At 33.0% G+C, this 23,193-nt stretch overlaps 7 protein-coding genes across 7 annotated transcripts; 5 read left to right on the forward strand and 2 right to left on the reverse strand.

Moving 5' to 3' along the window:
* Window positions 1-444: 444 nt before the first annotated feature.
* On the forward strand, window positions 445-798 carry LOC18593964 (protein DOWN-REGULATED IN DIF1 11-like). Its single transcript, XM_018124239.2, has one exon. The coding sequence runs from the start codon at window positions 445-447 to the stop codon at window positions 796-798; it is 354 nt and encodes a 117-aa protein (XP_017979728.2).
* A 3,856-nt stretch (window positions 799-4,654) lies between these two features.
* On the forward strand, window positions 4,655-7,109 carry LOC148761507 (serine carboxypeptidase-like 44). Its single transcript, XM_088808495.1, has 10 exons — window positions 4,655-4,886; window positions 5,018-5,122; window positions 5,205-5,297; window positions 5,384-5,476; window positions 5,691-5,779; window positions 5,892-6,191; window positions 6,286-6,419; window positions 6,528-6,626; window positions 6,764-6,878; window positions 6,972-7,109. The coding sequence occupies exons 1-10, from the start codon at window positions 4,655-4,657 to the stop codon at window positions 7,107-7,109; spliced, it is 1,398 nt and encodes a 465-aa protein (XP_088664621.1).
* Window positions 7,110-8,732: 1,623 nt separating this feature from the next.
* LOC148761508 (protein DOWN-REGULATED IN DIF1 11-like) lies at window positions 8,733-9,089 on the reverse strand. The gene has a single exon (XM_088808622.1). The coding sequence runs from the start codon at window positions 9,087-9,089 to the stop codon at window positions 8,733-8,735; it is 357 nt and encodes a 118-aa protein (XP_088664748.1).
* A 2,342-nt stretch (window positions 9,090-11,431) lies between these two features.
* On the forward strand, window positions 11,432-11,785 carry LOC148761509 (protein DOWN-REGULATED IN DIF1 11-like). Its single transcript, XM_088808623.1, has one exon. It carries the CDS (start codon window positions 11,432-11,434, stop codon window positions 11,783-11,785), a length of 354 nt encoding a protein of 117 aa, XP_088664749.1.
* Window positions 11,786-15,641: 3,856 nt separating this feature from the next.
* On the forward strand, window positions 15,642-18,096 carry LOC148761510 (serine carboxypeptidase-like 44). Its single transcript, XM_088808505.1, has 10 exons — window positions 15,642-15,873; window positions 16,005-16,109; window positions 16,192-16,284; window positions 16,371-16,463; window positions 16,678-16,766; window positions 16,879-17,178; window positions 17,273-17,406; window positions 17,515-17,613; window positions 17,751-17,865; window positions 17,959-18,096. The coding sequence occupies exons 1-10, from the start codon at window positions 15,642-15,644 to the stop codon at window positions 18,094-18,096; spliced, it is 1,398 nt and encodes a 465-aa protein (XP_088664631.1).
* A 1,623-nt stretch (window positions 18,097-19,719) lies between these two features.
* LOC148761511 (protein DOWN-REGULATED IN DIF1 11-like) lies at window positions 19,720-20,076 on the reverse strand. The gene has a single exon (XM_088808624.1). The coding sequence runs from the start codon at window positions 20,074-20,076 to the stop codon at window positions 19,720-19,722; it is 357 nt and encodes a 118-aa protein (XP_088664750.1).
* Window positions 20,077-22,418: 2,342 nt separating this feature from the next.
* Window positions 22,419-22,772, forward strand: LOC148761512 (protein DOWN-REGULATED IN DIF1 11-like). The gene has a single exon (XM_088808625.1). The coding sequence runs from the start codon at window positions 22,419-22,421 to the stop codon at window positions 22,770-22,772; it is 354 nt and encodes a 117-aa protein (XP_088664751.1).
* The last annotated feature ends 421 nt before the right edge of the window (window positions 22,773-23,193 follow it).

Genomic DNA, 23,193 nt, shown 5'->3' on the forward strand with positions numbered 1-23,193 from the left:
ATGGAGCTTTGGAATCCCCTTAAAGTGGCTGTGGCTGCTTTATTATTATATAGTTGTTGTCGGTCTTTCTTAGGAAGAACAATGAACACATTAAATTAAGAAAGAAAAAAGAAGGAAGAGTTATATATGGAGAATGAGCAAATAGTTGAAGAAAGGATAATCTAATAAAATTAGATTATAAATCTCATCCACACATTCTAGAAGAAACAAATACAATTGAAATTCTTAAGAAACGAACATAATTAAGAGTTTTTGCCCATTAGTACCTGATCAAGTGGAATACTTACAAATGCTATTAAAGCTGAAATGTTTTAAAGATTTTTATAACGTCTTCCCTCCCTTGACCCTATAAATGAACATTTTCTTGGCAAATCAGTTCTTGCAGCAGTACAAAAGTATTCTGCCAACAATCAAAACAAGAGAAGTTAGTATTCCTTGAGTGTAATGGCGAGTTTCAACATTTATATTGCTTTCGGTGTTTTGGTTATTATGACAAGTGGAGCGGTCATGGCTCGTGATGTTGATCCGATCAAAGCAAACAATTGTGAAACTAAGATGACAACGCATTGTGTTATTGAGGTTTTCGCCAGTATATTCAAGACCGGAACTGTTTCTGATGATTGTTGTCATGAACTTATAGGACTTGGTCAGCTTTGCCATAATGCCTTGGTGAAGAAAACTCTTCAAAATCCTCTTTTTAAAAATAACGATACATCAGTAATCTTATCAAGGGCAGCTCAGGTATGGAAGAAGTGTACTCCAGTTGGCGAGGATGTTTCGCCCACTCCTTCTCCTTGAGAGGGTTAATAATTTATTTTATCAATAAAAATTCAAAAAAAAAAAAATTTACTTTCCATGTTATTCCTTTTTGGATAAAGGCAAATCAATTTCATTATAGTCTTCCACATGTCCAAAAGCACCGTGCATCATGCGGCAGCCAGATTGTATACAGCTTTTTTGAATTATTATTATTTGGACGTTTTATGTGTCCTGCTCTCTTTCAATTTCCTTCCTGCATAGAACTCTAATGAATAATGGACTTTTTTCCATATTCAACTCTTGAATTTTGAATATGCATCCGATTAGCCTTAACAGATCCCTATACGCTTTTATCACTTTGAACCGCTTTTACAAAATTTGAGGACTCCTCTAAAGATTTGTCAAATCACCATACATTAATCCTCTGCGTTGCTGTTCACCGTTGGCATCAGAACTTGTTGTAATTCATCACGTCTGCCAATTCCACCCTTTGCAAGCTGATCAACCTTTCTATTCACTTCTCCGAAAACATGAGTAACTCGCCGTTGCTTATACAATAATATTTGTAGACAACTCACTTTTTTTAGGGTCACTCTTGTAAATTTTAAAATTAAATTAAATTAAGGCCACTTTTTATAAGTAATCACATATTTTAATATTACAAAGAAGCTGATTGTTTCTGACGAAATTTTCTGTAGGAAAAAGTCAAATTTCCATACATATAATGGTATTTTTGTTCAAATCATGATGTCATTTTTATATATTTAAAATTAAATTAGAGTAAGACCTTTTTAAATGATTAATCCAATTTTAGCCCTGCAAAAAAATTGACTTTTTGCAACAAAATTCCATAGAAAAGGTTTGTGCAAAATGTAGTAAGCAACGCCAATGGTTGAAAAATTAAAAAATTTCATCAATAAAAATTTTAAATTTTCAACGAAAATTTTCGTTGACAAAGGCAAAAAAATAGTTGGACAAGTAGACTAATCGGTCGGTAATTATAGTATCAATCCGTAGAAAACTATTGAATTTACTTATGAATTTTATCGATGATGAGGTAATTAATTACTTATGGAATTCCATTGATTTTTCCATCAATAAAATTAATAAAAATCATCATGAATAATCTGGTTCTCATCTCGACTCAAAATTCAAATCCACAATTCATAACAAAAGTCAATGTTGAAATATGAAATCGAAATTTAACCCTAATCAAAATCGTACACGACACAAACCCTTTTGTGGCATAATCGCCCCTATAAAAAGACAGTATATATGAAACGCTTCTAAAACAAGCCCAAAAAAATGGAAGCCACTGTATGATATGTTATCGCTTTGTTATAATTTATTAAAATATTTTGTTATGTAACATTAATGTCTCCGCTCTTCGAAGATTTCTCATTCCAAATCCTGAAAACCCAACAAATGCGTTGAAATCAAAAGTTTAGGATCATGATTTCTTTAATACCATAGGATACAATATTGCAAATCACAAAGGTAATATTTTTTTAATATTTATTGATAAAACTAAATTTTCAACCTTCCTAATATGGAGAAGGAGAGGGCGAAACAGCTTTTTTAACTAAAGTGCACTTATTCCATACTTGTGCACCTCTTGATAAGATCACCGATGTATCATTATTCTTAAATAGAGGATTTTCAAGAGTTTTCTTGATTAATGCATCATGACAAAATTTACCGAGTCCTATCAGCTCAATGCAACAATGATCCGTAACAAGTCCGGTCTTGAATATACTTGCAAAAACTTCATTGACACAACGCAATGTCATCTTAGTTTCACAGTTATTTGCCTTGATGGGATCAACATCACGAGCCATGACCGCTCCACTTGCCATAATAACCAAAACTCCAAAAGCAACATAACTATTGAAACTTGCCATTGCGACTCAAGGAGTAATTGATGTCTCTCGTTTTGGTTGGCAGAATACTTTGGTACTGCTGCAAGAATTAGTTTGCCTAGAAAATGTTTATTTATAGGATAACCATGAGGAAGGAGGGACTAAGATGTATTTAAAAACGTTTTAAAGAGATTTCAGGTTCAATAGCATTAAAGTTTTTGTTTTATGAATTAATTCGTTAAATTTTCAAGCAGAAGAGTTTTTTTATTAGTATAGCATTCAATAATTCTTCAGTTATCAAAACGTTTTAAAGGAGAGTTACATTAGTCTAAAAAAAAAAAAAAATTTCTGGCCACCATATTAAGTTTGATAGTTTGTGAATTTAATGCAGCAAATATGAATGAATCCATTCCCTTTTCAATATTTGAGCTCGAGATTAACATTTTTCAATATTCGAGCTAGCCAATTATAAGTCTTTCTCTCATGTTTCTAAGCTTCTTGTGTTGTTAGCTGGCTTGATGCCTAATTCAGATGTAACTACTTCATTGATTGCAATGTGGTAAAGCTTGGCACTATAGTTTTCAAATATGTATTGACTATATTCTGTTACATGGACGGGTATTACATAAGGATACATCATGTTTTTGACAAATTTTTACATTAATTTTGTAGATACAAGTGTCAATACCCCGTATGAATAATAAAGTATTCAAAAACTGTCGGATACAAATAAGTTGAGATAAATTGAAGAGTCCGTGTTACATATTCCGTCAATTTTAATCATTTTGAAAGTTGACATGGTGAATTTTTTGAAGCTATTGCTTACATGATTCTTTTTTTTTTTTTCAAAAAGGATATTGCCTACATGATAACTTAAGGCCATAGTGCTGCAGCAAGGTTAGTTTGTTGAGTATCTTCTCCCATTTGTTTATTGATCTCAAAGATTTTACATACTGAGAAAAGCAAAAATATTTTACAGCACAAGGGTTTCAAATGAGTTGGGAGCTGGACATCGTACGCGGGCTAAGAATGCCACGGCTGTCACACTCAAGCTTTCCATCATCCTCGCTCTTGCAGTTGTCCTTGCTTTAGCATTTGCTCATAATATTTGGGCTGATTTCTTTAGTAACAGCTCTTCAATTATAAAGAAATCTGGCTCAATGACACCCGAGCTTTTGATCTTTTCAGGGAGTCTTATCAAGTTAATTAATCTTCCTTAGGATTCCCTTTATGCTTTATTGTTCTTTAGGGTTTGTGGATGGGCTTAATATGCGGTCTCTCCTGCCAAGCTGGTGCCCTATTGTTCATTGCGTTGTACAGAAGATGGACTAAAGTTGAGCTTCATGCAGAAAATGATATGGAAACTGGCAACTGAATATGCATATTTTGTTGGATCGTTGAGAATATTAATAACAATTAAATGGGCCAAAACTTGACGAAGTTAAACTAGTTGTTGAAAAGAAACGATTTACACAATTAATGGGCTAGTCCCTTACCCTTCGAGAAAAGAAAAGTAAATAAATCTCGTTGTATTCAATTATTAAGTAAGAACTTCAATTGATAATTTTAGGAAACATATCTCGTCATAAAAAACAAACAAGTGGTTCTTGTATTTCTAAGTCAAGCCACCTCTTATATTTAGAAAACCAAAAAGAAAGATTCTCGATTCTAAATAGGTTGTCACTCCATTTATATTTCCTTTCTCGAGCTATCATCTTTTTCTCATAAAAAGTGATGTTGTAAGTGCTGTATTCCTCCATATCTGACATTGATTTGTTGCAACAAACTAAACCACTGAACACTTAAATAAGCTATAGTAACATCAAAATTACTTGTCTCAAAAGAAAATAAAAGTTGTTATTACCCTTGGAAGCCAGGGTATTGTTCCAACGAGATTTTGTTTACTTAGAAACAAAAAAAGAAAATTGAAACCACTATATATATATTTTCAATGGAATTGTAGATTACTCAATAAAAATAAGCAAATATTTGCAATCTCTGTTCTTCTCTTATTCTAAGATCTCAATCTATTGTCAATGGATAACAGGATATTCCTTCTTGGCCTTTTCCTGTTCGCGTTTGGCGGTGTTAATGGATTTCCCATGAATGATCTAATCGAAAAATTGCCCGGACAACCAAATGTTACTTTTAGACAATTTTCTGGCTACATTGACATTGATGCAAAGGCCGGTAGAAGTCTGTTCTATTATTTTGTTGAAGCTGAAAAAGATCCAATGAATCTACCTCTCACTGTTTGGCTAACGGGAGGTTAGGCTTTTGTATTGCTCCTTAATTTTGTTTGGTTTTTATTTCAAACTTATGAATCCATGTTAGGTAGCAATATTTTTTAATGTATTGACAAATGACAAGAAAAAGTTTAAAATTGATTATATGTTCAGGACCAGGCTGTGGTTCAGTTGGAGATGGATTTTTAAGTGTTGGTCCTTTCATTACTACAGCTAATGCTCATGGTCTTCAAAGAAATCCATATTCTTGGATCAAAGGTTGATATTATGCTTGTAACTTAGAACTTGACGTATAGATTTGTTTCAATAGCTATTGACTTTTGCTATTCACATATTTTAGTGACAAATCTCCTATTTGTTGATTCCCCTATTGGAGTGGGATGGTCCTACTCAAACACAAGCAGGGACTACGAAGTTGGAGATGATAGTACTAGTAAGCTCATGTTCAACCCAATAATTTCCTTATTTTCTTTTTTTGTGTCAATATTTAATAAAATTTTCCTTCATTGTATTTTATAGATAAAGACTTGCTTACATTCATACTCCAATGGTTTGAAAAGCACCCGAATTTTAAGTCTAGAGATTTATATCTTGGCGGATCAAGCTATGCAGGTTCGAAAAATAATCATTTCATTTTTCCATCTGAAAGTCAAAAAAGTTCGTTGTAGTTTCATTTAGTTTAGAATTTGATGAAGAATTAATTCGCCGTTCATGAAAATTGAATAGAAATTATGACCCCTAAAAAATATGTTTCTTTTCGGTTTGCATGTGGTAACCTTTTATATATAAATTTCATTTCACTTATAAAAGTGTTAATTTTTCTCAGGGCACTTCATACCCAATTTCGCTAATTCCTTGCTCGATTACAATAACAACCAATCAAACAGTTCCAAGTTCAACATCAAAGGATTGGCAGTAAGAAATATCTTGATCTAACCACTCTTAAGTCCTTTTGCGTAATTAGTTGTCTCAAAGAAATATTTTTCTGACAATTTTAGGTCTTTTTTTTCTTTTTATCTTTAAATAGTTGGGGAATCCACTTCTTCGTAATAAGCTAGACACTCTTGCAGTATATGATTTCTTTTGGTCACGTGGGATGATTAATATTAACTTACACCAACAAATCTTGAAAGAATGCAATGGAATTGACGAAGACAACTATTCCAATAATGCTACCAAATGGTCTGAACCATGCCAACAAGCCATGGATAAAGCCGAAATGGCTGCTTTTATTGTATCTTCCACGAATGTAGCTAAGGCAAGACGCTTTGATGTTCTTCGAGACCCTTGTGATGAAAAATGGGAAGACCTTGTGTTAGGAAAGGAGGTATTCATGTTGTTTCTCTGTGTATTATTATGAAACGTATTCGCTTTTCTTTTATTTATAATTTATATATTAATCATTTTCTCTGCTGCTACAGGTTACGAAGGTTAGTTTTGAAGTAGATATGTGCATTCCTTTTAGGGCAGATTTCTATTTCAACATTCCGGAAGTTCAAAAAGCTTTTCATGGGAATCGAACCAATTTAGGGTACCAATGGAAGGGTTGTTTTGAGTAAGTTCTCTTATTTAGAAAATTTTGCACATTAGGATCTCGTCCAGTGACCTGTAACTAATGTTTATACTCTTTGTTTTTCTTTTTAAAATCTTCATAATCTACTAGGAAAAGTGGTCTTAAATATAGTGATGCTGATAAAGACATTGACATGCTGCCTGCATTGAAAAAGATTCTCCAACAATCTATCCCTATTACAATATTCAGGTTTGCATTATATATATGTATAATATGTTTCTTACTTGAGACTAAAACAAGTTTTAGTAAATATATTAAACAGAAATTACGTGGCTGACTTATTTACGTTATTTTCTTTTATCTTTTCATCCAATATCATGTTACAGTGGAGACCAAGATGCTATAGTGCCAACCATTGGAACCTTAAACCATGTTAACAAGTTAGCCAAGGATATGAATTTGAATTTGACAAAAGATGAAGCCTGGAATCATGAAAACAAGGTTTTTGGTTTCTCCATTTGTATTTTACTTAATTATTTATTTATCATTTTCTTCTTAATCAATATCATATTAATTTGTCTGATTAATGGATAGGGTGGAGGTTGGATGTACTCGTACGACAATTTATTGAATTTCATGACTGTAAAAGGAGCTAATCATCATGTGACTTTTTCTAAACCATCTGAAGCTTTGTTTATCTTCACAAATATTGTACTTAATCAATCACAATGAGTTAGCCGATCTCAACAAGGCCTTGATGTCTCATATTCTTTTCTTCTGCCTACAAAAGGAAAAGGGAAAAGAAAGACATCATGGTAATTTTATGTTTTGTTGTAACGAAATAGCATTGAATTTATATTTTTTGTACACTTATTGCAATTAAACAATTAATATACATTGAAATTTGTCTTAGTGACGAATGCAAATGCTCTGGTATGATTTTTTGCATATTTTCCCGCCTCTATATGATAATAAAAACTCAAATAAGAAGTAAAATTTAATCTCATAATCAAATCGTTTTCAGTTAATTTGATTAAAAATTGAAAATTGTTCACTCCTAGAGGCCGCTATCGTTTTATTTCTTTTGAACGACTGTCGAGCCAAATTAAGGTTGATAGACTGAACATGATTTGCCAATTACAAATGCAAGGTGAAGTGGGATTTGCTTTTAGTTGCAGTCCTCAGAAAAAAGTCCCACATTAAATGGATAATCCAATAATTAATATTTTTTTTAAGGATGGGCATGAGTTGTATAAGTGCCGAGCTCGGTAACGTGGTCTTGTAACCAAGAGGGGCACTAAAGTGGTCGAATGTTGCCAACGGATGCCTCAAAGAGCTAGAGTTTAACCTTCTTCTTTGTGAAGATCTTGTGCTCCACCCTTACCCTTGGGAAAAGGGACCCCCACCCTCCATGGATGGGTAGCCGATCAAACTCTTTGATTAATATATGATTCCGCCTAGGCACTGAACGACCAACTTTTTATCATTTCTTCCAACTCTATCTTTTGAAGAAAATATGAAACAGAATGTGTAGATTACATCGTAATCTAGTTTTAATTAGGCTATCTTTTCTTTTTACCTTTTGAATTCTTCTTTATTCCTTAATTTAGTTGCCCATATGAACTGGTCTCTTTCTGTCCCTAATAGAGTTGGATTTCCAAAACCTGGCTAAAATATTGGTCATTGTCTAATATTCTTCAGAGATTCTCTTTCTTTTAATTTGAATAAAAAGATCAGAACTCAACTTTTTAAATGAAAAATACAAATACTTGTCATTAAATGATATACTCAAATGCCGTTACTTGAGAATTCTTAAAACAGAATAAAAACCACGAAATTCATGGAAACTCTTTAGGAGTAAAGTACCTTGGGACCAAATCTTTTTAGGAAATGCCCTAGCAATTCACTATTTCTTTTCATGCCAATGTCGAGCAAAATTAGGGTTGATAGAATGAACATGATTTGTCAATTACAAATGCAGGCTAAAGTAGGATTTACTTTTACTTGCAGCCCTTGGATAAATCCCACATTAAATAGATAATCCTATAATTAATATGTTTATTAAAGGTGAGCATGAGTTCCAAGAGGTGTCTTCTTCTGATGTTGATGACAAGGCAACAAGCTACATTTCCTATATCCGACACCGTTTGTGTGGAGAGTGTTGATTCTTCGGAAAGGCAAGTAGCAGGAAATGTTTATAGAAGATTTCTCATTCCAAATCCTGAAAACCCAATGAATGCGCTGGAATCAAAAGTTTAGGATCATGACTTCTTTAATAGCATAGGATACAATATTGCAAATCACAAAGGTAATATTTTTTTAATATTTATTGATAAAACTTAATTTTCAACCTTCCTAATAAGGAGAAGGAGAGGGCGAAACATCTTTGCTAACTAAAGTACACTTATTCCATACTTGTGCACCTCTTGATAAGATCACCGATGTATCATTATTCTTAAATAGAGGATTTTCAAGAGTTTTCTTGATTAATGCATCATGACAAAATTTACCAAGTCCTATCAGCTCAATGCAACAATTATCCGTAACAATTCCGGTCTTGAATATACTTGTAAAAACTTCATTGACGCAATGTAATGTCATCTTAGTTTCACAGTTGTTTGCCTTGATGGGATCAACATCACGAGCCATGACCGCTCCACTTGCCATAATAACTAAAACTCCAAAAACAACATAACTATTGAAACTTGCCATTGCGACTCAAGGAAGAACGATGTCTCTCGTTTGGTTGGCAGACTACTTTGGTACTGCTGCAAGAATTAATTTTCCTAGAAAATGGTCATTTATAGGATAACCATGAGGAAGGAGAGATTAAGATGTATTGAAAAATGTTTTAATGAGATTTCAGGTTCAACAGCTTTAAATTTTTCGGTTTATAAATTCATTGGCTAAATTGTAAACCAAAAGAGTTTTTATTATTATTATTATTAGTATTATAGTATTTAGTAACTTCAGTTATAAGAATGTTTTAAAGGAAAGTGACATTAGTCTAAAAAAAATGATTTCCAGCCACCGTATTAAGTTTGATAGATTGTGACATTAATGAATGAAAAACACAAGAGATAGTCATCTCTCGTCTTAATAAATCTTATTCCTTTTTCAATGTTGGAGCTCATGATAAACCTTTTTCAATATTTGAGCTCCAGATTTTCAAGTTGAAATCTTAGAATCTTAACAAGTTGAAAAAATTATAGAACATGAAATTGATAAAAAAGAAATGATATTCAAGTACAATTTGACAACAATTTCTTATTCGTTAGATTAGAGCACACTGCAGGTAATCAGGCACCGATTACATATTATTATTTAAACTTACATCATCTTGTAAATTTATAGGGCATTTTCGATGTCTTTCCACATCTCGGAGCACTTTACTTACAAGTCCTAGCTTCGTTAGGATGCACCTCAATCACGTTAAAGAGAACAAATCCAATAATATGCAGTGACTTATTCTCTTCGATCAATGACCTACGAAGCACATGAGAAAACAGCGTCCAAGCTTGATTCTCCTCTGATATATCCAGAGAAGAAGTGAAAACATTGTCTTGAACTTATAGGTTCTTGCAACGGCTTGCTGTGCTTAGCTATGCCAACGAAAACTCTTATGTTATGGAAACCCAGTATAATCATTCTTCCCCTCTCTTGTCCCTGAGACAAGGGTATGGGGGACAATTTCGGATTCGAGTATAATCATTCTTATGATGATTACAAACCCATAAGATTTGTTTGTGTTATAAATTGGGTAGATTTATCAGAAGCCACCGTTGAGATCTATTCACTGAAATCTAATACTTGGAAAAGAAAATACAAATCTTCCCTCTTTCTATAATCTTTTCTTCGTCCTTTATTGGGATGTGATATATTTATATTCGGGTATTATTCGACGTCAAATTCTTGGATTTGACCTGACATTTGAGAAGTTTGAGGCCTTGCCACCACCTAATGATGCAAAAGAGGGACGTGATTTTACATTGCAAATGTCTGGAGGATGCCCAAGTTTTGGTTAAAATCTTTCTAGGGGTAGCATAGAGAGTAGGCAATTAATGCCTAAATGTAGGCAGGACTTCCTTTCATTTTCTTAGATTAGATATTGCCTGATACATTAGTAACAAATCGATGAAGATGTTTTTAAATCATTTAGATTTTGATTATATATTGTACAAATAATGATTTAACATTATGAAGATCGAGACCACTTGTTTTTGCAGCAAATTTGGTTTCTTTTCATATCCTTTTTTATAAGCATCCAATGTTTTGGTTTCTTATAGTTTGCTTGCACCCAGGTACGCATCATGATAAGGAGGAAGTTTTTGTTATTGTCTCATAGGCCTATGTTATTTTGCTCCCAAGTGATAAATTATATAATTTGCAGTGCAAGATGAGCATATCAATAGAATTCAATTAAAATGTGGAATTCTCAGTACAATCATTAAAAGATGACAAGATTTAAGACATTTATCATAATCTCTGCCAAGTTCTGGTTCCTTTGAAAACCAAAAGGTGGATGTGAGTGGGACTTGTTCATTTTGTAAGCTGATGGCAATAAAATTGTTGACCGCAGCAAGCAAAATGCATTATGCTCTGGTCTAAGGATGGAGCTTTGGAATCCCCTTAAAGTGGCTGTGGCTGCTTTATTATTATATAGTTGTTGTCGGTCTTTCTTAGGAAGAACAATGAACACATTAAATTAAGAAAGAAAAAAGAAGGAAGAGTTATATATGGAGAATGAGCAAATAGTTGAAGAAAGGATAATCTAATAAAATTAGATTATAAATCTCATCCACACATTCTAGAAGAAACAAATACAATTGAAATTCTTAAGAAACGAACATAATTAAGAGTTTTTGCCCATTAGTACCTGATCAAGTGGAATACTTACAAATGCTATTAAAGCTGAAATGTTTTAAAGATTTTTATAACGTCTTCCCTCCCTTGACCCTATAAATGAACATTTTCTTGGCAAATCAGTTCTTGCAGCAGTACAAAAGTATTCTGCCAACAATCAAAACAAGAGAAGTTAGTATTCCTTGAGTGTAATGGCGAGTTTCAACATTTATATTGCTTTCGGTGTTTTGGTTATTATGACAAGTGGAGCGGTCATGGCTCGTGATGTTGATCCGATCAAAGCAAACAATTGTGAAACTAAGATGACAACGCATTGTGTTATTGAGGTTTTCGCCAGTATATTCAAGACCGGAACTGTTTCTGATGATTGTTGTCATGAACTTATAGGACTTGGTCAGCTTTGCCATAATGCCTTGGTGAAGAAAACTCTTCAAAATCCTCTTTTTAAAAATAACGATACATCAGTAATCTTATCAAGGGCAGCTCAGGTATGGAAGAAGTGTACTCCAGTTGGCGAGGATGTTTCGCCCACTCCTTCTCCTTGAGAGGGTTAATAATTTATTTTATCAATAAAAATTCAAAAAAAAAAAAATTTACTTTCCATGTTATTCCTTTTTGGATAAAGGCAAATCAATTTCATTATAGTCTTCCACATGTCCAAAAGCACCGTGCATCATGCGGCAGCCAGATTGTATACAGCTTTTTTGAATTATTATTATTTGGACGTTTTATGTGTCCTGCTCTCTTTCAATTTCCTTCCTGCATAGAACTCTAATGAATAATGGACTTTTTTCCATATTCAACTCTTGAATTTTGAATATGCATCCGATTAGCCTTAACAGATCCCTATACGCTTTTATCACTTTGAACCGCTTTTACAAAATTTGAGGACTCCTCTAAAGATTTGTCAAATCACCATACATTAATCCTCTGCGTTGCTGTTCACCGTTGGCATCAGAACTTGTTGTAATTCATCACGTCTGCCAATTCCACCCTTTGCAAGCTGATCAACCTTTCTATTCACTTCTCCGAAAACATGAGTAACTCGCCGTTGCTTATACAATAATATTTGTAGACAACTCACTTTTTTTAGGGTCACTCTTGTAAATTTTAAAATTAAATTAAATTAAGGCCACTTTTTATAAGTAATCACATATTTTAATATTACAAAGAAGCTGATTGTTTCTGACGAAATTTTCTGTAGGAAAAAGTCAAATTTCCATACATATAATGGTATTTTTGTTCAAATCATGATGTCATTTTTATATATTTAAAATTAAATTAGAGTAAGACCTTTTTAAATGATTAATCCAATTTTAGCCCTGCAAAAAAATTGACTTTTTGCAACAAAATTCCATAGAAAAGGTTTGTGCAAAATGTAGTAAGCAACGCCAATGGTTGAAAAATTAAAAAATTTCATCAATAAAAATTTTAAATTTTCAACGAAAATTTTCGTTGACAAAGGCAAAAAAATAGTTGGACAAGTAGACTAATCGGTCGGTAATTATAGTATCAATCCGTAGAAAACTATTGAATTTACTTATGAATTTTATCGATGATGAGGTAATTAATTACTTATGGAATTCCATTGATTTTTCCATCAATAAAATTAATAAAAATCATCATGAATAATCTGGTTCTCATCTCGACTCAAAATTCAAATCCACAATTCATAACAAAAGTCAATGTTGAAATATGAAATCGAAATTTAACCCTAATCAAAATCGTACACGACACAAACCCTTTTGTGGCATAATCGCCCCTATAAAAAGACAGTATATATGAAACGCTTCTAAAACAAGCCCAAAAAAATGGAAGCCACTGTATGATATGTTATCGCTTTGTTATAATTTATTAAAATATTTTGTTATGTAACATTAATGTCTCCGCTCTTCGAAGATTTCTCATTCCAAATCCTGAAAACCCAACAAATGCGTTGAAATCAAAAGTTTAGGATCATGATTTCTTTAATACCATAGGATACAATATTGCAAATCACAAAGGTAATATTTTTTTAATATTTATTGATAAAACTAAATTTTCAACCTTCCTAATATGGAGAAGGAGAGGGCGAAACAGCTTTTTTAACTAAAGTGCACTTATTCCATACTTGTGCACCTCTTGATAAGATCACCGATGTATCATTATTCTTAAATAGAGGATTTTCAAGAGTTTTCTTGATTAATGCATCATGACAAAATTTACCGAGTCCTATCAGCTCAATGCAACAATGATCCGTAACAAGTCCGGTCTTGAATATACTTGCAAAAACTTCATTGACACAACGCAATGTCATCTTAGTTTCACAGTTATTTGCCTTGATGGGATCAACATCACGAGCCATGACCGCTCCACTTGCCATAATAACCAAAACTCCAAAAGCAACATAACTATTGAAACTTGCCATTGCGACTCAAGGAGTAATTGATGTCTCTCGTTTTGGTTGGCAGAATACTTTGGTACTGGTGCAAGAATTAGTTTGCCTAGAAAATGTTTATTTATAGGATTACCATGAGGAAGGAGGGACTAAGATGTATTTAAAAACGTTTTAAAGAGATTTCAGGTTCAATAGCATTAAAGTTTTTGTTTTATGAATTAATTCGTTAAATTTTCAAGCAGAAGAGTTTTTTTATTAGTATAGCATTCAATAATTCTTCAGTTATCAAAACGTTTTAAAGGAGAGTTACATTAGTCTAAAAAAAAAAAAAAATTTCTGGCCACCATATTAAGTTTGATAGTTTGTGAATTTAATGCAGCAAATATGAATGAATCCATTCCCTTTTCAATATTTGAGCTCGAGATTAACATTTTTCAATATTCGAGCTAGCCAATTATAAGTCTTTCTCTCATGTTTCTAAGCTTCTTGTGTTGTTAGCTGGCTTGATGCCTAATTCAGATGTAACTACTTCATTGATTGCAATGTGGTAAAGCTTGGCACTATAGTTTTCAAATATGTATTGACTATATTCTGTTACATGGACGGGTATTACATAAGGATACATCATGTTTTTGACAAATTTTTACATTAATTTTGTAGATACAAGTGTCAATACCCCGTATGAATAATAAAGTATTCAAAAACTGTCGGATACAAATAAGTTGAGATAAATTGAAGAGTCCGTGTTACATATTCCGTCAATTTTAATCATTTTGAAAGTTGACATGGTGAATTTTTTGAAGCTATTGCTTACATGATTCTTTTTTTTTTTTTCAAAAAGGATATTGCCTACATGATAACTTAAGGCCATAGTGCTGCAGCAAGGTTAGTTTGTTGAGTATCTTCTCCCATTTGTTTATTGATCTCAAAGATTTTACATACTGAGAAAAGCAAAAATATTTTACAGCACAAGGGTTTCAAATGAGTTGGGAGCTGGACATCGTACGCGGGCTAAGAATGCCACGGCTGTCACACTCAAGCTTTCCATCATCCTCGCTCTTGCAGTTGTCCTTGCTTTAGCATTTGCTCATAATATTTGGGCTGATTTCTTTAGTAACAGCTCTTCAATTATAAAGAAATCTGGCTCAATGACACCCGAGCTTTTGATCTTTTCAGGGAGTCTTATCAAGTTAATTAATCTTCCTTAGGATTCCCTTTATGCTTTATTGTTCTTTAGGGTTTGTGGATGGGCTTAATATGCGGTCTCTCCTGCCAAGCTGGTGCCCTATTGTTCATTGCGTTGTACAGAAGATGGACTAAAGTTGAGCTTCATGCAGAAAATGATATGGAAACTGGCAACTGAATATGCATATTTTGTTGGATCGTTGAGAATATTAATAACAATTAAATGGGCCAAAACTTGACGAAGTTAAACTAGTTGTTGAAAAGAAACGATTTACACAATTAATGGGCTAGTCCCTTACCCTTCGAGAAAAGAAAAGTAAATAAATCTCGTTGTATTCAATTATTAAGTAAGAACTTCAATTGATAATTTTAGGAAACATATCTCGTCATAAAAAACAAACAAGTGGTTCTTGTATTTCTAAGTCAAGCCACCTCTTATATTTAGAAAACCAAAAAGAAAGATTCTCGATTCTAAATAGGTTGTCACTCCATTTATATTTCCTTTCTCGAGCTATCATCTTTTTCTCATAAAAAGTGATGTTGTAAGTGCTGTATTCCTCCATATCTGACATTGATTTGTTGCAACAAACTAAACCACTGAACACTTAAATAAGCTATAGTAACATCAAAATTACTTGTCTCAAAAGAAAATAAAAGTTGTTATTACCCTTGGAAGCCAGGGTATTGTTCCAACGAGATTTTGTTTACTTAGAAACAAAAAAAGAAAATTGAAACCACTATATATATATTTTCAATGGAATTGTAGATTACTCAATAAAAATAAGCAAATATTTGCAATCTCTGTTCTTCTCTTATTCTAAGATCTCAATCTATTGTCAATGGATAACAGGATATTCCTTCTTGGCCTTTTCCTGTTCGCGTTTGGCGGTGTTAATGGATTTCCCATGAATGATCTAATCGAAAAATTGCCCGGACAACCAAATGTTACTTTTAGACAATTTTCTGGCTACATTGACATTGATGCAAAGGCCGGTAGAAGTCTGTTCTATTATTTTGTTGAAGCTGAAAAAGATCCAATGAATCTACCTCTCACTATTTGGCTAACGGGAGGTTAGGCTTTTGTATTGCTCCTTAATTTTGTTTGGTTTTTATTTCAAACTTATGAATCCATGTTAGGTAGCAATATTTTTTAATGTATTGACAAATGACAAGAAAAAGTTTAAAATTGATTATATGTTCAGGACCAGGCTGTGGTTCAGTTGGAGATGGATTTTTAAGTGTTGGTCCTTTCATTACTACAGCTAATGCTCATGGTCTTCAAAGAAATCCATATTCTTGGATCAAAGGTTGATATTATGCTTGTAACTTAGAACTTGACGTATAGACTTGTTTCAATAGCTATTGACTTTTGCTATTCACATATTTTAGTGACAAATCTCCTATTTGTTGATTCCCCTATTGGAGTGGGATGGTCCTACTCAAACACAAGCAGGGACTACGAAGTTGGAGATGATAGTACTAGTAAGCTCATGTTCAACCCAATAATTTCCTTATTTTCTTTTTTTGTGTCAATATTTAATAAAATTTTCCTTCATTGTATTTTATAGATAAAGACTTGCTTACATTCATACTCCAATGGTTTGAAAAGCACCCGAATTTTAAGTCTAGAGATTTATATCTTGGCGGATCAAGCTATGCAGGTTCGAAAAATAATCATTTCATTTTTCCATCTGAAAGTCAAAAAAGTTCGTTGTAGTTTCATTTAGTTTAGAATTTGATGAAGAATTAATTCGCTGTTCATGAAAATTGAATAGAAATTATGACCCCTAAAAAATATGTTTCTTTTCGGTTTGCATGTCGTAACCTTTTATATATAAATTTCATTTCACTTATAAAAGTGTTAATTTTTCTCAGGGCACTTCATACCCAATTTCGCTAATTCCTTGCTCGATTACAATAACAACCAATCAAACAGTTCCAAGTTCAACATCAAAGGATTGGCAGTAAGAAATATCTTGATCTAACCACTCTTAAGTCCTTTTGCGTAATTAGTTGTCTCAAAGAAATATTTTTCTGACAATTTTAGGTCTTTTTTTTCTTTTTATCTTTAAATAGTTGGGGAATCCACTTCTTCGTAATAAGCTAGACACTCTTGCAGTATATGATTTCTTTTGGTCACGTGGGATGATTAATATTAACTTACACCAACAAATCTTGAAAGAATGCAATGGAATTGACGAAGACAACTATTCCAATAATGCTACCAAATGGTCTGAACCATGCCAACAAGCCATGGATAAAGCCGAAATGGCTGCTTTTATTGTATCTTCCACGAATGTAGCTAAGGCAAGACGCTTTGATGTTCTTCGAGACCCTTGTGATGAAAAATGGGAAGACCTTGTGTTAGGAAAGGAGGTATTCATGTTGTTTCTCTGTGTATTATTATGAAACGTATTCGCTTTTCTTTTATTTATAATTTATATATTAATCATTTTCTCTGCTGCTACAGGTTACGAAGGTTAGTTTTGAAGTAGATATGTGCATTCCTTTTAGGGCAGATTTCTATTTCAACATTCCGGAAGTTCAAAAAGCTTTTCATGGGAATCGAACCAATTTAGGGTACCAATGGAAGGGTTGTTTTGAGTAAGTTCTCTTATTTAGAAAATTTTGCACATTAGGATCTCGTCCAGTGACCTGTAACTAATGTTTATACTCTTTGTTTTTCTTTTTAAAATCTTCATAATCTACTAGGAAAAGTGGTCTTAAATATAGTGATGCTGATAAAGACATTGACATGCTGCCTGCATTGAAAAAGATTCTCCAACAATCTATCCCTATTACAATATTCAGGTTTGCATTATATATATGTATAATATGTTTCTTACTTGAGACTAAAACAAGTTTTAGTAAATATATTAAACAGAAATTACGTGGCTGACTTATTTACGTTATTTTCTTTTATCTTTTCATCCAATATCATGTTACAGTGGAGACCAAGATGCTATAGTGCCAACCATTGGAACCTTAAACCATGTTAACAAGTTAGCCAAGGATATGAATTTGAATTTGACAAAAGATGAAGCCTGGAATCATGAAAACAAGGTTTTTGGTTTCTCCATTTGTATTTTACTTAATTATTTATTTATCATTTTCTTCTTAATCAATATCATATTAATTTGTCTGATTAATGGATAGGGTGGAGGTTGGATGTACTCGTACGACAATTTATTGAATTTCATGACTGTAAAAGGAGCTAATCATCATGTGACTTTTTCTAAACCATCTGAAGCTTTTTTTATCTTCACAAATATTGTACTTAATCAATCACAATGAGTTAGCCGATCTCAACAAGGCCTTGATGTCTCATATTCTTTTCTTCTGCCTACAAAAGGAAAAGGGAAAAGAAAGACATCATGGTAATTTTATGTTTTGTTGTAACGAAATAGCATTGAATTTATATTTTTTGTACACTTATTGCAATTAAACAATTAATATACATTGAAATTTGTCTTAGTGACGAATGCAAATGCTCTGGTATGATTTTTTGCATATTTTCCCGCCTCTATATGATAATAAAAACTCAAATAAGAAGTAAAATTTAATCTCATAATCAAATCGTTTTCAGTTAATTTGATTAAAAATTGAAAATTGTTCACTCCTAGAGGCCGCTATCGTTTTATTTCTTTTGAACGACTGTCGAGCCAAATTAAGGTTGATAGACTGAACATGATTTGCCAATTACAAATGCAAGGTGAAGTGGGATTTGCTTTTAGTTGCAGTCCTCAGAAAAAAGTCCCACATTAAATGGATAATCCAATAATTAATATTTTTTTTAAGGATGGGCATGAGTTGTATAAGTGCCGAGCTCGGTAACGTGGTCTTGTAACCAAGAGGGGCACTAAAGTGGTCGAATGTTGCCAACGGATGCCTCAAAGAGCTAGAGTTTAACCTTCTTCTTTGTGAAGATCTTGTGCTCCACCCTTACCCTTGGGAAAAGGGACCCCCACCCTCCATGGATGGGTAGCCGATCAAACTCTTTGATTAATATATGATTCCGCCTAGGCACTGAACGACCAACTTTTTATCATTTCTTCCAACTCTATCTTTTGAAGAAAATATGAAACAGAATGTGTAGATTACATCGTAATCTAGTTTTAATTAGGCTATCTTTTCTTTTTACCTTTTGAATTCTTCTTTATTCCTTAATTTAGTTGCCCATATGAACTGGTCTCTTTCTGTCCCTAATAGAGTTGGATTTCCAAAACCTGGCTAAAATATTGGTCATTGTCTAATATTCTTCAGAGATTCTCTTTCTTTTAATTTGAATAAAAAGATCAGAACTCAACTTTTTAAATGAAAAATACAAATACTTATCATTAAATGATATACTCAAATGCCGTTACTTGAGAATTCTTAAAACAGAATAAAAACCACGAAATTCATGGAAACTCTTTAGGAGTAAAGTACCTTGGGACCAAATCTTTTTAGGAAATGCCCTAGCAATTCACTATTTCTTTTCATGCCAATGTCGAGCAAAATTAGGGTTGATAGAATGAACATGATTTGTCAATTACAAATGCAGGCTAAAGTAGGATTTACTTTTACTTGCAGCCCTTGGATAAATCCCACATTAAATAGATAATCCTATAATTAATATGTTTATTAAAGGTGAGCATGAGTTCCAAGAGGTGTCTTCTTCTGATGTTGATGACAAGGCAACAAGCTACATTTCCTATATCCGACACCGTTTGTGTGGAGAGTGTTGATTCTTCGGAAAGGCAAGTAGCAGGAAATGTTTATAGAAGATTTCTCATTCCAAATCCTGAAAACCCAATGAATGCGCTGGAATCAAAAGTTTAGGATCATGACTTCTTTAATAGCATAGGATACAATATTGCAAATCACAAAGGTAATATTTTTTTAATATTTATTGATAAAACTTAATTTTCAACCTTCCTAATAAGGAGAAGGAGAGGGCGAAACATCTTTGCTAACTAAAGTACACTTATTCCATACTTGTGCACCTCTTGATAAGATCACCGATGTATCATTATTCTTAAATAGAGGATTTTCAAGAGTTTTCTTGATTAATGCATCATGACAAAATTTACCAAGTCCTATCAGCTCAATGCAACAATTATCCGTAACAATTCCGGTCTTGAATATACTTGTAAAAACTTCATTGACGCAATGTAATGTCATCTTAGTTTCACAGTTGTTTGCCTTGATGGGATCAACATCACGAGCCATGACCGCTCCACTTGCCATAATAACTAAAACTCCAAAAACAACATAACTATTGAAACTTGCCATTGCGACTCAAGGAAGAACGATGTCTCTCGTTTGGTTGGCAGACTACTTTGGTACTGCTGCAAGAATTAATTTTCCTAGAAAATGGTCATTTATAGGATAACCATGAGGAAGGAGAGATTAAGATGTATTGAAAAATGTTTTAATGAGATTTCAGGTTCAACAGCTTTAAATTTTTCGGTTTATAAATTCATTGGCTAAATTGTAAACCAAAAGAGTTTTTATTATTATTATTATTAGTATTATAGTATTTAGTAACTTCAGTTATAAGAATGTTTTAAAGGAAAGTGACATTAGTCTAAAAAAAATGATTTCCAGCCACCGTATTAAGTTTGATAGATTGTGACATTAATGAATGAAAAACACAAGAGATAGTCATCTCTCGTCTTAATAAATCTTATTCCTTTTTCAATGTTGGAGCTCATGATAAACCTTTTTCAATATTTGAGCTCCAGATTTTCAAGTTGAAATCTTAGAATCTTAACAAGTTGAAAAAATTATAGAACATGAAATTGATAAAAAAGAAATGATATTCAAGTACAATTTGACAACAATTTCTTATTCGTTAGATTAGAGCACACTGCAGGTAATCAGGCACCGATTACATATTATTATTTAAACTTACATCATCTTGTAAATTTATAGGGCATTTTCGATGTCTTTCCACATCTCGGAGCACTTTACTTACAAGTCCTAGCTTCGTTAGGATGCACCTCAATCACGTTAAAGAGAACAAATCCAATAATATGCAGTGACTTATTCTCTTCGATCAATGACCTACGAAGCACATGAGAAAACAGCGTCCAAGCTTGATTCTCCTCTGATATATCCAGAGAAGAAGTGAAAACATTGTCTTGAACTTATAGGTTCTTGCAACGGCTTGCTGTGCTTAGCTATGCCAACGAAAACTCTTATGTTATGGAAACCCAGTATAATCATTCTTCCCCTCTCTTGTCCCTGAGACAAGGGTATGGGGGACAATTTCGGATTCGAGTATAATCATTCTTATGATGATTACAAACCCATAAGATTTGTTTGTGTTATAAATTGGGTAGATTTATCAGAAGCCACCGTTGAGATCTATTCACTGAAATCTAATACTTGGAAAAGAAAATACAAATCTTCCCTCTTTCTATAATCTTTTCTTCGTCCTTTATTGGGATGTGATATATTTATATTCGGGTATTATTCGACGTCAAATTCTTGGATTTGACCTGACATTTGAGAAGTTTGAGGCCTTGCCACCACCTAATGATGCAAAAGAGGGACGTGATTTTACATTGCAAATGTCTGGAGGATGCCCAAGTTTTGGTTAAAATCTTTCTAGGGGTAGCATAGAGAGTAGGCAATTAATGCCTAAATGTAGGCAGGACTTCCTTTCATTTTCTTAGATTAGATATTGCCTGATACATTAGTAACAAATCGATGAAGATGTTTTTAAATCATTTAGATTTTGATTATATATTGTACAAATAATGATTTAATATTATGAAGATCGAGACCACTTGTTTTTGCAGCAAATTTGGTTTCTTTTCATATCCTTTTTTATAAGCATCCAATGTTTTGGTTTCTTATAGTTTGCTTGCACCCAGGTACGCATCATGATAAGGAGGAAGTTTTTGTTATTGTCTCATAGGCCTATGTTATTTTGCTCCCAAGTGATAAATTATATAATTTGCAGTGCAAGATGAGCATATCAATAGAATTCAATTAAAATGTGGAATTCTCAGTACAATCATTAAAAGATGACAAGATTTAAGACATTTATCATAATCTCTGCCAAGTTCTGGTTCCTTTGAAAACCAAAAGGTGGATGTGAGTGGGACTTGTTCATTTTGTAAGCTGATGGCAATAAAATTGTTGACCGCAGCAAGCAAAATGCATTATGCTCTGGTCTAAGGATGGAGCTTTGGAATCCCCTTAAAGTGGCTGTGGCTGCTTTATTATTATATAGTTGTTGTCGGTCTTTCTTAGGAAGAACAATGAACACATTAAATTAAGAAAGAAAAAAGAAGGAAGAGTTATATATGGAGAATGAGCAAATAGTTGAAGAAAGGATAATCTAATAAAATTAGATTATAAATCTCATCCACACATTCTAGAAGAAACAAATACAATTGAAATTCTTAAGAAACGAACATAATTAAGAGTTTTTGCCCATTAGTACCTGATCAAGTGGAATACTTACAAATGCTATTAAAGCTGAAATGTTTTAAAGATTTTTATAACGTCTTCCCTCCCTTGACCCTATAAATGAACATTTTCTTGGCAAATCAGTTCTTGCAGCAGTACAAAAGTATTCTGCCAACAATCAAAACAAGAGAAGTTAGTATTCCTTGAGTGTAATGGCGAGTTTCAACATTTATATTGCTTTCGGTGTTTTGGTTATTATGACAAGTGGAGCGGTCATGGCTCGTGATGTTGATCCGATCAAAGCAAACAATTGTGAAACTAAGATGACAACGCATTGTGTTATTGAGGTTTTCGCCAGTATATTCAAGACCGGAACTGTTTCTGATGATTGTTGTCATGAACTTATAGGACTTGGTCAGCTTTGCCATAATGCCTTGGTGAAGAAAACTCTTCAAAATCCTCTTTTTAAAAATAACGATACATCAGTAATCTTATCAAGGGCAGCTCAGGTATGGAAGAAGTGTACTCCAGTTGGCGAGGATGTTTCGCCCACTCCTTCTCCTTGAGAGGGTTAATAATTTATTTTATCAATAAAAATTCAAAAAAAAAAAAATTTACTTTCCATGTTATTCCTTTTTGGATAAAGGCAAATCAATTTCATTATAGTCTTCCACATGTCCAAAAGCACCGTGCATCATGCGGCAGCCAGATTGTATACAGCTTTTTTGAATTATTATTATTTGGACGTTTTATGTGTCCTGCTCTCTTTCAATTTCCTTCCTGCATAGAACTCTAATGAATAATGGACTTTTTTCCATATTCAACTCTTGAATTTTGAATATGCATCCGATTAGCCTTAACAGATCCCTATACGCTTTTATCACTTTGAACCGCTTTTACAAAATTTGAGGACTCCTCTAAAGATTTGTCAAATCACCATACATTAATCCTCTGCGTTGCTGTTCACCGTTGGCATCAGAACTTGTT

The sequence above is a fragment of the Theobroma cacao genome, chromosome 7, assembly GCF_053813885.1.
Source record: "Theobroma cacao isolate CCN51 chromosome 7, ASM5381388v1, whole genome shotgun sequence".
Lineage (NCBI taxonomy): Eukaryota > Viridiplantae > Streptophyta > Magnoliopsida > Malvales > Malvaceae > Theobroma > Theobroma cacao.

Excerpts from the sequence above, each read along its gene's own strand:
- LOC18593964 (XM_018124239.2), top strand. The coding sequence starts at position 445 with ATGGCGAGTTTCAACATTTATATTGCTTTCGGTGTTTTGGTTATTATG.
- LOC148761507 (XM_088808495.1), top strand. The coding sequence starts at position 4,655 with ATGGATAACAGGATATTCCTTCTTGGCCTTTTCCTGTTCGCGTTTGGC. Across the intron at positions 5,123-5,204 it reads TCCATATTCTTGGATCAAAG|TGACAAATCTCCTATTTGTT; the intron begins GTTGATATTATG and ends CACATATTTTAG. Across the intron at positions 5,298-5,383 it reads AGTTGGAGATGATAGTACTA|ATAAAGACTTGCTTACATTC; the intron begins GTAAGCTCATGT and ends TGTATTTTATAG.
- LOC148761508 (XM_088808622.1), bottom strand. The coding sequence starts at position 9,089 with ATGGCAAGTTTCAATAGTTATGTTGTTTTTGGAGTTTTAGTTATTATG.
- LOC148761509 (XM_088808623.1), top strand. The coding sequence starts at position 11,432 with ATGGCGAGTTTCAACATTTATATTGCTTTCGGTGTTTTGGTTATTATG.
- LOC148761510 (XM_088808505.1), top strand. The coding sequence starts at position 15,642 with ATGGATAACAGGATATTCCTTCTTGGCCTTTTCCTGTTCGCGTTTGGC. Across the intron at positions 15,874-16,004 it reads CACTATTTGGCTAACGGGAG|GACCAGGCTGTGGTTCAGTT; the intron begins GTTAGGCTTTTG and ends TTATATGTTCAG. Across the intron at positions 17,407-17,514 it reads CAATGGAAGGGTTGTTTTGA|GAAAAGTGGTCTTAAATATA; the intron begins GTAAGTTCTCTT and ends ATAATCTACTAG.
- LOC148761511 (XM_088808624.1), bottom strand. The coding sequence starts at position 20,076 with ATGGCAAGTTTCAATAGTTATGTTGTTTTTGGAGTTTTAGTTATTATG.
- LOC148761512 (XM_088808625.1), top strand. The coding sequence starts at position 22,419 with ATGGCGAGTTTCAACATTTATATTGCTTTCGGTGTTTTGGTTATTATG.